This window comes from Tigriopus californicus, chromosome 12 (assembly GCF_007210705.1).
Source record: "Tigriopus californicus strain San Diego chromosome 12, Tcal_SD_v2.1, whole genome shotgun sequence".
NCBI classification, from domain to species: domain Eukaryota; kingdom Metazoa; phylum Arthropoda; class Copepoda; order Harpacticoida; family Harpacticidae; genus Tigriopus; species Tigriopus californicus.
This window is the reverse complement of record NC_081451.1, coordinates 15,492,092-15,505,004: the sequence shown is the minus strand read 5'-3', so window position 1 is coordinate 15,505,004 and position 12,913 is coordinate 15,492,092. Positions and strand designations below refer to the sequence as shown.

Sequence of the window (12,913 nt, the reverse complement as noted above, 5' to 3'; positions counted from 1 at the left end):
CAACACTGTCATGCCTAAAGGTCGATCTGGAAGTAAAAAAGTGATTGCTCAGAAAAATTGGATTCTTTTTACCAGGAAGGTCATAAAGCAAATATTTAAACAAACTGTTCAAAATTAGACGGTTTTTTAATGGATCAGGAGCATCCTTGTTTTTCCCTTCATTCAAGATATCTTTTACCGTCCTTCTAACCTTTTGCCATACTGTATAGAAAAACGTAATAGAAAGCGTTACCGAACCTTAAAACTACAAAATTTAGTATTTCCCAATTAGCCTTGCCAATACCAAAAAAAACATTCAAAATACACGGAACCTAAAGACAATTTTTAAAGTATATCAATTGGACAATTTGAACACACTTCCATGATAGAAAACAAGCGCCTTGATCATTATTTCTGGAGGGTGTCAATACCCAGTTAATCCGAATATTATCAATAATTATGATTGATCTACTACATCCAAAGAAAAGATCAATTTTGTTTGATTTAGATTTACTGCTTCTTAGTTCCTGCTTTGTAATATATTTTCTAGTTATCCTAGATCATGTTAAAACAATAACAGAGTTTGTTAAAAAAGAGTGTTTGCTTCATTTTGTTTTAAAAGTTTGACTTTACTCGTTTGTGCCTAGTACTTTTTTGCACTATATATGCTTAACAAACCATTGATATCGTAAAGTAAGGCATAGACCACTGGAATCATTATGAGCAAGGATAAGTCACTCACCTTCTTCAACACAAAAAGCTATTTTCCGATAAGTAATAGAACTTAGTTAAGTTTTTTCAGTTGACCGCTTTCAAACAACGAGGGTCCAAATTTACTTTAATCATATGTTCGTCACTATTTTATACTTAGGTTCGTGACAATTTTCTCTGCTATGATATCACCCTCTATGTTTCTGAACGTCGGAAAAAGTTCAAGGTTGCATGATTGTCTTCTTTCATTGCATCATGCTTTTTTGCAGACTTTCATACCCCTACTGGGAACGTAATCCCAAACAGTTGAAAATAAAAGATTTTTAAGTCTTACTTTCCTTTACATTCATTTGATAGCCGATCCATTAAGTAATTGGGGTTTGCCGACCCAACTAGCCCTAATACTTAGGGTATCTCTTGTCTTTTGCTTTAAAAACTTATCCAAGTCTGACTTCAAGGATACCAAAAGTTAAATAATTTAACATTTGATAATTTTGCGGCGAGAAATGGTATGTTGTAAAAGAATACCGCTGAGATGATTTAAGAACTACTTCATATCCGTAACTTCAAAAGATCGAGACTTCAAAAATTCCAAGCATGTTTCAAAAAGGAAGAAACCAATGACACAATAATGCATCAAATAAAAAAACACGACTTGGGCTTGTTGAGTGAGTTCTAGTGTTTTAAATTCATTAGGACACACCACCACAGTTTAAAATTTGGTCATTACTAATTCCAATTTCGCAACATGTCATGTTTTTGCTTGAATCAAGTAATTGCTTTTTTTGGTGGCGTCTTTTTTGGCATCTTGAACAACCAAACTATAACAACTAGCATCTATGGATCCAACCGCAAGTGATTCCGCGGCCTTTGAAGTCCCTGGAACGTGTTTACATGCTATCTTAATCCTTACCCTTTTCCAGGAGCGTTTGATGTTGCATGCACGTGATTCTCAAGCCTGTGTGAGCCAGCTCATCCTCATCGACCTTAAAATTGAAGGCCTCCTGGTATTGGGGATTGTACTCTTTCTTTACAATGGCAGTCTTCTTGCGCTTTACCTCCTGCAAAAAGAGGACAGATGAGAAAGGTTTTCTTAATAAGGAATCAAAAGGTGGTCGAAAATAACATGGAACATTTTCAAGCTCCACCGGTTCACTTCATTTAAGCTAAAAATTTCATACTTTCCAATGAAAAATCTCACCCTACATGTTGTTTCCCTTTTTTCTGTCAGCGCATTCTTTGCCAATGGGTGTCCAATTAAAAAGGCTTTGTTGCAAGGATCTTTGTTGGCATATTGGTTTACATATTAATATGCAAGCCCACCCATCCTCTATATTTTAAGTACTGGGGGCCCCATGTTTGGGATAACTCCTAGTGTGGACGAGGGTAAGGCCAGTTGGTCTTGCGCTAAGCGTAGGGACGGGCAAAATATGCAAAATAGCAAAGCCAGCCAGAGACAAAAAGGTACAAAAAATAAGCCTAAAATTGCCAAAAAGGTGCAAATACAAAACAAAAAAAGAGGCAGATTCAACTCTATTTTGCAAAGTATTACGAGCTTTCGCCTTGTTAAAACCAAGTTTTGCTTCAATTTGAAGCATTTTTTTAATTAGGTCAAGCTTTTGGAATTGGAATTGGATTTTTGCTTCATCAAAAAGAGAAGTGAGTTAGCCTGGAGAGAGTAAGGAAAGTAGCTACGGTGCGTTTTTGGGGCTGCTTGACTATCTTACCTCCCTGCTTGATTGTCTTTTTGGACTTGAAACTGGCTCTTTTCATTTGTATTTTCACTTGCTTCTCAACCATAGTATGCCGCTCATGACAATAATGGGGTGAAGTACTTTTAGCCTGCAGAATTATTTATAAACGTCAATTGTTTAAAATTCAGCTTTTCATTTCTATATTTTGGAGGCAGCCTTTGATTTCAAACTTTGAACGCCAAGAAAATTCTTATTTCAGCCTTAACAATATTTTTGAACCAAATATGTAAAAAAGCTCAAAATAAAAGTGAGAAGGTGCAAATAAAGGTGAAAAGTGCAATTGGTTAAAAATGTCCTTTAATGACGTATGTCCACGTATGTTGTAAAACACATTTCTATGTATTAACAGCCATAACGCTCGTCTATTGTTGTTGTTACTACCCACAAATTGAGAGTGCTTTTTAGTAATACGTGTCAAAATGATTGGGCAAAAGACAATCACATTGTACCACAAATTCGACAGCTTCAATTGGCAATGCTACACCTTGTTTGAAGATTTTATAAGTAAATGTGTTAAGATTAGCAATAAACATAGTTACAGATCAATGAAAATGCCTTGAAAATGAGTCATGTGTTAATTGAACAAATCGCGAATATGTTAGGTGAAGCTAATTTGCATCATTTGGTTCTTAGCCTTCCATTGATACTCACGTACTTAACTACGATTTAGTTTCTTTCAGATTTAGTCGGGCTTAGACATCTGTGCTCATCCAACTTTTCTTATATTTGTGTTGGAAAAAGTAACGGCTTATTTGCAATTGCAACAGTACTTATGTTTCAAGAAAGGTGAAAGTGATCTTGGGAAGTACTTTGACCCATTTCTCTGTCTCCAAAAAATTTGAAATGAGACTACAAACCATCTCAAGTCGAAATGTTTTTTAGTTCTTTTGTCGTGTCACTAAACCTAGTTTCTTGATTAGTTGATATTTGTTTTACCGTTTCAGGTCCTATTTTCAAGAGCAGTTCTACCATTTGGCGAAACCACCCAACTATCATGATAGCATAAATGCAGTAACTCATATGGTTCCACTTGAAGGTGTACAAAAATGGCCTTGATAGGTAAATAGGCACTTCTCGTACCTTGGCTTGATGCAAGAGCTGCAGTTTCATGTATGTATCTGGTGCTTGAGTGCCAGACTCTGACTGAAATGAAGAACAGAATGGGTGTTATTAACCTTGGAGCTGTCAACGTCATTTATCATTTATTATCCCTTTGTCAGTGTATGTGTTTAAAGTAGTTCATACTGGAAGCTCGACGTCTAGGATAGGAGGCATTGCACTTTTTAAACTAATTGGATGAGCTGTCTGAAATAGCTTTCCTCGGCGATGGTTTATGCCGAACAAATCGCTTATGAAGGTGGTCAAAAACGTTTCACTTGGTATACAGATTTTTGGGTTGGCTAATATTGGTTGTAACAAACACTTAAAAAAAATCAATTCCATTTCTCTTCACTGTACAATTTTGTTACAAATCCCGCTGACCATGTCACTCCATTGATAAAACAGGGCTTACTTGTAAGACAAGCTCAAAGTTTGCTTCTGTTAAAAGTCGGGAGTCGAACCCACACTTTCAGAAAACCCACTTGTGAGTACATCAGGCATGTTAGCATATTATAAAGTTTTAGGTTACAAAATTAACGGATTAACTCGTAACTCTAATACAAGTAAATTTTAAAACAATTCACGAAATTGAAATGGGCAAGTAAATGTGCAAAGGAATAAAACTGTTTACCTTCCAATCAAACGCTTCACGAAAAAGGTTTTACATTTTTATGCCCAGTGCCCATATTTGATTATTTGCAAAGATAGAAGCATGATTGCTATTTTATACCGATTGTAATCGATTTGTGTGTAGCAGGGTTTATTTATCTATTACAGGGGAATTCGAAAAAAAAAATCCAAAAAATTTCAAATAGTCTATTTAAGTTGTATTGTTTCACTTTCATACTGTGATACTCGTGTCAACCGTTTTGCCATATTTTTTATTGTTGTGTACAGGCTATCACAATATTGGCCCCAAAAAAAGGTGTTTCAAATAAAGACAGTTTAACAACGAATAAATTTCTAGTTGCCTAATCTCTCGGAGCCTTGTTGTTATTGTTTGTAAGCCTGGCTTTACAGTCAAAATGCAAAAATGAAATGCACACACTGGGCTCCTCAATTCAAAGCCATTAAATAGGTGACGAAAAGACATTGCGAAGACAAACATTTACGATCACTTTTCATCAACGCCGTATTTGACTTATAAAAAGAAATCTTTATCCAGAGACTTTGTATCAAAACTCAAATATTCTACATTAAGAGGAATTGTCATACATCGCTTCGAACCACGTATTTTTTTGAACAATTCCATGGCCACTTAAAATATAAATTGATTAAAAAAAACCTCCGGAGATGACACAATTTGAATGTATAAACTTTATCCCCCATTCGTTTGCTGCATACCATGGATTTAGCTTCGAATATTTTCTTCCGAAAGTTTTGAAAATTCACTAAAGCGACAAATGACGCCTCAAACATATCACATATAGTAGAATCATACATATAAAGATTTCAAATCCTTAAATCATTATTGAGTGGTTACCTTCAGGTTCTTGGCTTCAACCAAGTTGATGGTGAGTCTGGAGATGCTGGTATTGTAGCAAAGAGAGATTAGCACTTCAGGAAGATCGGATTCTAAAGTTTTCACATACGGCTCCAGGTCCGCCGTCAGATTCTGTAAAATACAAAACCAACACGTTTTTGCCCTTCTGTTTTTCTCCGCACTGGGCTTGAAAATACATCTCCCGAACGTGACCAAATGGGCACGATTCTCACCAAACGTCCTTGATTGAGGTCGATATCTTGGAGCTCAAGGATGGTTTGACCAATGACCCGATGCTTGCGATTCACATCTATGTTAAAGACCAACAAGCGGAGAGTTCGTGGTGTAAGATTCTGAGGAGAAACCTGTAAATGCGAACAATATTACAGTTTCACGTCCATATCACTTCCATAAACCACTGTACTATCTACTATATAGCGGAATAGCAAAAGAAGCTTCAAAAGAAGCTGAAGAAACATAAGTAGTACCTTAGCTCCTGAAATTGTCAGATTAATAAAAAAAAAACAAAATAAATGATTTATTTCTAGAACGGATCGGTCATGATTAGGGGTCGGGAAGGTAGTTTTTTAGGTTAAATTCTGCATTAAACTACTTCGACCACTAGTGGGACAAAGAAAATTGATGCGATTTTTAACCATAAAATAACCGGAAATCCGACGATTTAGTAGAAATTTGACGAATTTTCATAATATTTCGGAGAGTACATGCCATATGGTATCTTTTAACACAACTTATTTTTACATTTTCTTAACTCATTTTGGATGAAAATCATCACCTAAGACAATCTCTTTTGACGCAAATCACAAACCATTTTTCCAACCCTTTGTTATGGTCATGATGTTAAAAAAGAAAAACCAACGTTAACACGACTGAAACTCGCAATAAAAATTGATTGGAAGGCGATCAGTCCAAAATAAACGAAGATGTTATTCGTACCAGTAGTAAGAAAATGTTGCACTTTTACTTCGCTTTTCTAAATTTTAGTGTGTCAACAATGACATGGTTTGAAAATGCTGCTAATTAATGGACGTCTGGCTTAAAATTGGTGATTTTTCAATTAGGTTTTTCAATTTATTCAAGCTCTCCTCAAAAAATGAGGAGTAAATATAGCGAAACTAAATTACAACGAGTATAAGTAAATATGAAAATGAGATTAAATGCATGTGCTGTCAAAATTTTGAGAAGCAAAAAAATGCTTGCCTGACCCTTTCACGGACTCAAAATCAATTTATTAAGCACACAATGAGACACAATCTTACTTGAAAAACGAAGTTTTCGTTGAAAGACGGATTGAGATCTGCAAAAGTATCTCCACTTGGAGAGCATCGTCTTTGGCTTCGTTCATCCGGCAAAAGGCAAATTCTGAAATGAGAAGACAATTTCTGTATTTTTGAAGTATATGTACTAGGAATGTAGTTTAACCTGGCAAAGTAAGACCAGTGCAATATTGCTGTTTCGTACGAATAAACCTCGAATACAATTCATTTAGGCAACATGGAGAATAATAACTGATTTCCAAAATCTTCTCATTTTACATAGTAAAAATAAATGAAGTGTTTTTTTTTCTCAAAACTTCCCAAGTTATACGAAAATTGGATTTCGTTTTGCACGTCAGAGGGCGATGTGTGAGCCAAAATATATGGCGGGTTGGGCCAATTATTCTTTGTTGAAATTATAATGGGTTCGAATTGTTTTTAGCTACTCCTTTCGGAATCTTGTATACTAATTAACACATGGAATACAATAACACAAAATTGGTGAGGATAAAAACGACGCTCTGAGATCGAATTTAAAGACCTCTTAAGACCCTTTTTGCTCAAAAGTGTTTATGCTTCTCTTTGGAATACTTTTTTTTTTCTCAGAGAACCTTCTTTCAAAGTGGGACGAATCTGGCAATTTTTACTGATATTATTAGGTTGCACTTGGATATGAGGACGGCCTAGGATTGTAGGGAGTCCACCCCTTAGGTTCCTGGCGTCCATCTAGTTGGATATAGGTCACCTCAAGTCTTACTTGACATAGGTTTTGTTGGTGATCCCAGACTCTTTAGTGCACTTGGGAAGGTTGCGGATCTTCTTGATAAGAACACTTAGAGCTTCGCTCATGGAATTGTAATAGATACTGAAGTAAAGCCGTCCCAAATGGTTCTCAGGGAACGTCTGGAATATTGGAAGAAAAATACAGTTTTAGCTCAAAATATGAAAGGGATGATTACAAAAGCATGAATGATCAAAGACCTACTAACCTCTTCTTTGTCGGATTTTTCGGGATCCAAGTACAAACTTGGGTTGAGACCACCCAATAAGGCGTTTCCTAATTAGAGGCATTGGATGAAGTAAATGAAGGTTTTCATGATTGGATAATACCAGGCTTCAAACCTACCAACGACTTCAGGGGCTGGCTCAATGCAAATGCTGGGCTTAGAGTTCTTTCTCGAACCTGGAGCTGATGAGGCGGGGGATTTATTGGGCGGGGTCCACATATAAATGCTTCCTTTGGATTGGGATCGACTTCGCCTGAGTAGAGAAAGATAAATCAGAGAAACAGGGTCAGAATGAAGGCACAAATAATAAAGAGGACAATCCATGCGCAAGGCCTCAAAGGCTCAAAAGGCTAGTAATGAACTAATCTTTAGTTATTGTGGGATGAGTATACCCGTTTCTTTATTTTGAAGGAGTTGGTCCTCAAAAGATCCGGCTCTTTGCTCATGTTCGAACTTGCTACTTTTCATTGGATTGTACATATGTCCATTAAAGCTTTGAGTATTTGGTCTTATGATTTCTTGGAGTCCGAGTGGTGCGAATGGGTTATATGCCCAAAATGTTGAAGTGATTAAAAAGTGGTCCCTTACTGACTTTTTCATCACCAATATGCATCTTACCAGAAATTAGAACATGGAATTCATTCTCATGTAGGTGAGTTTATCGACACTTCAATTCCTAAACACTTTTTTAAAGATATTTCCTTTAAGAACACTTTTTTTAGATTCAATGCGCAAAGTTTTGTTTCAGTGCTTTCACAAATTAAGGGAGAGTCAAGTTTTCAATTTACAAACATTTCTTCTACTATTTTAAAAAAAACCTTTTGAAAGACATGCATATGAATATCGCAAAAAATCTACCTATAAACCGTTTGTTTGTTTGGTTGTGCATTTGAAAATGGTTCCTACGCCACATATTTTACAAAAGGAATATTGGAATTTTAGGCTTTTATAAGAGCAACAATTGGGATTATATTTCTTCTAACTTTGATACCCTTGGACAGATTCAAATTTATCAGGACTTTTTTTTTAATAGCACACAGGGGAATCATTAATGCAAACTAATTTAAAAGAGACCAAGTTTATTACGGATTACAAATTTATGTGAAGTTCAAAATAGCAGCAAATAATAAAGGTTTCTTCATTGTTTATTTTCCTAAAATCTATAGCAGATTCCTATTATCAGTGGTTCAAACCTCTACGCGATAATTTTGTTACATCACAATTGATAGTACACATAAATCAGTCGAATACTATTCCTTCAATTTTGCTTTATTGGGTATGTGCCAAAGGTATGAAATTGCTTACTTCAAAATCATTTTAGGCTAGTTCACGCGATTTCATGGGCTTCAGAAAATATGCCATCTACAGTAATTAAGTTTCTCTTTGTTCCATGATGGCGAAAAGTGATCAGAATGTTGTTCCTGTATATTTCAGATTAGACCAAAGTTGACGATATGACTTGCAGGGTATACGTATTGATAACTTATATATCTTTTCATGCTGTGGAGAATGGAGCCCACTAACTACGTCATATTTTTCCATTCATTGCGATGCAAACCAATAAGCAGGATATGATGTGTTCTCCTCTTTAGAAAGCCACGCTGTTCCTTTCATATCGATCATTCAAAAGCCTCTCTCCAAATTTCAAAGGCATTTTTCAACTGCTTACTAAAACCGTCAAACTAAAGCGTCGATTTCCAGAGGCTTCCCAAGGGCCCTAGGTTGAGAGATCCAGGGCTTCTATGACAACACGAAATTGGTACACGTATGGTCATTGGGCTTTCAATGAAGGCCACCAATGGATCCGTTTTTCCGGTGAAACGCTCATAGGATCTCAAGAAGAGGGAAGCTTTGTACAAGAGAAAATCGTATTGGGAAAAGCAATGAATAAGAAGACCTCTTTGGAACCAACCACGTGGTCCATGATTACCAAGCTCAAGGAATTAATTGATATGAAAAAAAATCTTCCATCTCATGGTCTTCAGATCCAATTTGTAAACTGATTATTATTTATAGATTTTAATGCTACTGGTTTTTATCGTTGGCTGGGATGAAATAGCTATATAACCGAAGGACTAGCGTTAATTATCAGATTACCATCCAAGGCCGAAACGGGGGAAAGCTTCGTTTGTTTGTTACGAAGTCAGATGGCAGCTCTCTAGCTCGGCCTGCCATCTGATGATGGATGTGTCAATTGAGGGATTTTCCTCCTTGGTCATCACAACCAACATCCTCGGGAATGACCACAGGTTTGATCATTTAAGTTGTTCAAGTAACATAACATGCCCTAATTTTAATGCACTGCAAAGGAGCTTGGCAAACTCGGCATAGAACCAGGCCTAACGGATCGGAAAGCGGGGCACTACACATACGCTTTGGCTACTTTTTTGCTAATAATTCTTCTTCGAAAAAAGTGATTTTATGTAGAAGAATTGGAGAGAATTTCAACCATTATTTTTCTATTTTGCATTTTCCGAAACACCCTCCTGTATTGATGAAAAATTTGCAAATCTTGTTTGAAGAATTTTGCAAGTATGTCTGCGATGAAATGCATTACTATTTAGGCGATAGGCCTTAAATACAATATCACGTGCTATTGTTGACCAAAGACTAAAGTAAATCGTTTATAAAGCTACTTTTTTCTAAAATAGAGGAAAATGTGAAAACATTTTGAGAAAACACGAAAAAACATTGTTAAAACTGTGCAAATTAAGTTGTAAATATTCAAAAACAAGATGCAATAATGCAAAAAGGAAATGCTATAGTGGGGAACAGGTCGTTTTAGTCCATTTTAGCCGCTTTGCAGCATATTTGTTTGCTACAAAATCTAGGCAGCCAACAATATTTACCAGACTATGCATTAAGTTCGCAAAAAACTGAAATTTTTCTTAGAATCGCTAATGTTCAACGTTAGGATACTTCTTCAATTGATTAAAATGTCATGGTAGAGAATTGGCTCCATTCTGGATCAAGCCTACTGACTTGTTGCTGAGGGTGTTCTTGTTTACAAAATAATTTTGGATCAAATCAAACCCATGCCGGCAGATGTAGCTCGACTGCAAGTTCTCTTATTTACAGGCTTTCCCAAACCGAGAAAAGGGAGTTCAGTTTGACATATTAAATTCATGGTAGACCAAGTACTGTAAAAAGTTAAGGTGGCAAGAATTAGGCAAATCATAATCTTTCACTTTAAGCATACTGGGGATTACTTTCTTTGCAACGGTTAGTAAAGCTAGAGCCTTGTGTTTACTTTGTAAAGCCAGTGAAAACCAAAACCAAAAAAAAAAAAAATGCTGAAAGGTTTTGGCTGGGGATTCGATCATGCTGCACAAAACTTTAAAAAACAGGTCCAAAAAAGTAACAACTAGTTAACAAGGAAGCAGAAAGGGCCCAAAAGACCATCAAAAGGCAAAAACAAGTCCTGAAATGTGAAAAATAGTGAGGAAAAGAATGTCGGAAAAGTGAAAAAATGGCTAAGAAAGTGAAAAAATGGAAATTTGGCTCAACATTTTTTTAGCTTCAACTTTTTCTTTCGAGGTGTAGTGTTAACTTACTCGTAAAACCTGAATTAATAAGTGCGTTTGCTTTTAGAAAAATAGGTACGACCAGACAAGCCCTTATTTAGATATCACCCTTTTAACTACAACATTGTTGTCTCTTTGCCAGGGACCCTGGCCTTAACTATTTCCTTAGGTTAAGCCCAACCCTTTAAATAGTGTGCGGTGTATCGTTATTACCTGCCAGCAGGCGAATGGCTAGGGGTCAAGTAAATGCTGTTGGTTGAGGCTCTTCGCTCACTGGTCAATCGATTTGGAGCCCCCAAGTTATTCAACGACGGATGGTTGATGCCCAAACTGGAAACTGACAGGGATGCCGAACTACACGAAGGGAAAAGAAACATTATTCCCCGTGTCCATCCCCGTGTCTTTGGACCAGAGCGTGGCGTGTTTACCGATTGGATTTCTTCGAGCCATCAGTATTGAGGGACGTGGACGAAGTGAACACATCTTGCAGCATGTTCCAGCCTTTATTGACCACATTAATGACCGGTGTTCCATCCTCAGAGCTCTGAGAAGTGGTTCGATTGGCATAACTGGGCGTGTAGTTGGGAGTCAGGTGATCCGAAACCGTGCCCACGGGTCGACAAATGTTGTTCAGGTACCGGTTCGAGCCATAAGGAGACACTGTCGGAGGAACCACGAACTCGATTTCTTTGGATCTGAAAGTCAAAAGACGCGAGAAAATGACTTCCAAGTTAACGTCAATAGATGCCTTTGGTTCCATGGACCATTTGTCCGATTCATGGCGAAGATGTTTCTCCCATGTGAATACGCTCATATTGTTCGTTGGCTTGCGCACGAGCTAAAACCGTTAAGTGTGGGCTTGACATTTGGTTGTCAGAAGCATTGCGCACTTTAGGGCTTTGTAACGCAGGAAAGGTTGCTAGGCTCGAGTTTCCCTCGTGGCAATTATACGATAGTCTGCGTGCTAAAGGCTGGATCAGGTTTCAGGTGAACTATGACTTGATTGTAGGCCTTGATCTGGAACCAAACCTTGCCAGGGTATAGCCTTTCTTGAATAATGATATGCCTATTTCAGTTGACAAACCTTGCGTGGGAGAACAAAGGGTCTCTGACTTAATGTAGTGCTTGTTTGGATGAAGACTTATTTGGCCTTTAAAAAATCATCCAAATTCGTGCATCGAACTGAGATATTCCAAAAGCTTTATTGATTGCCCCCTGAACTCAAAACTAGAGTAGTTAAATGCTTGCTCAAAAATTTCACCAGGTTATGGACTTTGGAATAGTGGCTGGTCAAAAGCGCTCAGGCAGGTGCATAGAAAATCTGAGCTTTTACTTTGTTAAGCTATAAGAGGAATAAAAGCAAGAAGTTGAAAAATATAGTGAGACTAAATTGAATTGAATGCAACAATCACTTAACGCCAATTTGAAAAAATACATTTTCATTCCACTTCGAATCTCCTCTATCCGCCACTAATATTGATATGAGTTGTTGAAGGAAAAAAAGGGACAAAATACTTATTTTAGGAGGGAAATGGACAACGTGAACGAGCGAAATAATTCTTTAAAAAGATACGAATTGGGCTTAAGTATTGATGGTTTCTCAAATGTTATGGAAAATGCTCAAACATAAATATTTTCTAACATTTAGTTAGTGAGTAATATCACCTTGTTCAATGAATGACATTTGCATAACGATTGGAGTAAAAGCTTAGAAACAAAACTTTTTCCCATCGGAAGAGACACAGAAATGACCATTTCGAAAGCAAGCGAGTTTGAAACAAAACCTTTTTCTATGAGGAGGAATGATATTTTTGAACCTTTTGAAAGGTCTGAGATTATTGAGGAAACATATTGCAACAAGAGATTGTTGATACCTGATAAGACACTCTACAATTTATGCGAACAAATTATTTTTGGATCCCCTTTTGATGTGAAATAACAATATTTATTGTGTATCATCCTACTTCCAAGGCCTGCAGCGTGACTATACTTTTGGCGCCCCTTTTGTCCTCTTTTCATTCGGCCTTTTCCTGGCCATACCCTTTGCGATAACATATGTCGTAAATACAAGCCAAAA

General features: G+C 36.8%; 1 protein-coding gene across 6 annotated transcripts in view; it reads right to left on the bottom strand.

Annotated features, from left to right (window-relative positions):
• LOC131892084 (synaptotagmin-15-like) overlaps positions 1-12,913 on the bottom strand; it is a 41,328-nt gene that overhangs the window by 446 nt on the left and 27,969 nt on the right. For 5 of the 6 annotated variants that reach the window (XM_059241822.1, XM_059241823.1, XM_059241821.1 and 2 more), the window contains 10 exons: positions 11,265-11,531; positions 11,050-11,190; positions 7,432-7,565; positions 7,295-7,362; positions 7,063-7,208; positions 6,309-6,411; positions 5,262-5,393; positions 5,029-5,160; positions 3,525-3,587; positions 1,604-1,751 (listed from right to left, as the gene is read on the bottom strand). In XM_059241822.1, the coding sequence (XP_059097805.1) occupies positions 1,604-1,751; positions 3,525-3,587; positions 5,029-5,160; positions 5,262-5,393; positions 6,309-6,411; positions 7,063-7,208; positions 7,295-7,362; positions 7,432-7,565; positions 11,050-11,190; positions 11,265-11,531 (1,334 nt within the window). Of the gene's footprint in view, positions 1-1,603; positions 1,752-3,524; positions 3,588-5,028; positions 5,161-5,261; positions 5,394-6,308; positions 6,412-7,062; positions 7,209-7,294; positions 7,363-7,431; positions 7,566-11,049; positions 11,191-11,264; positions 11,532-12,710; positions 12,824-12,913 lie in introns of those variants that run through there. The other variant, XM_059241824.1, reaches the window with a different exon arrangement.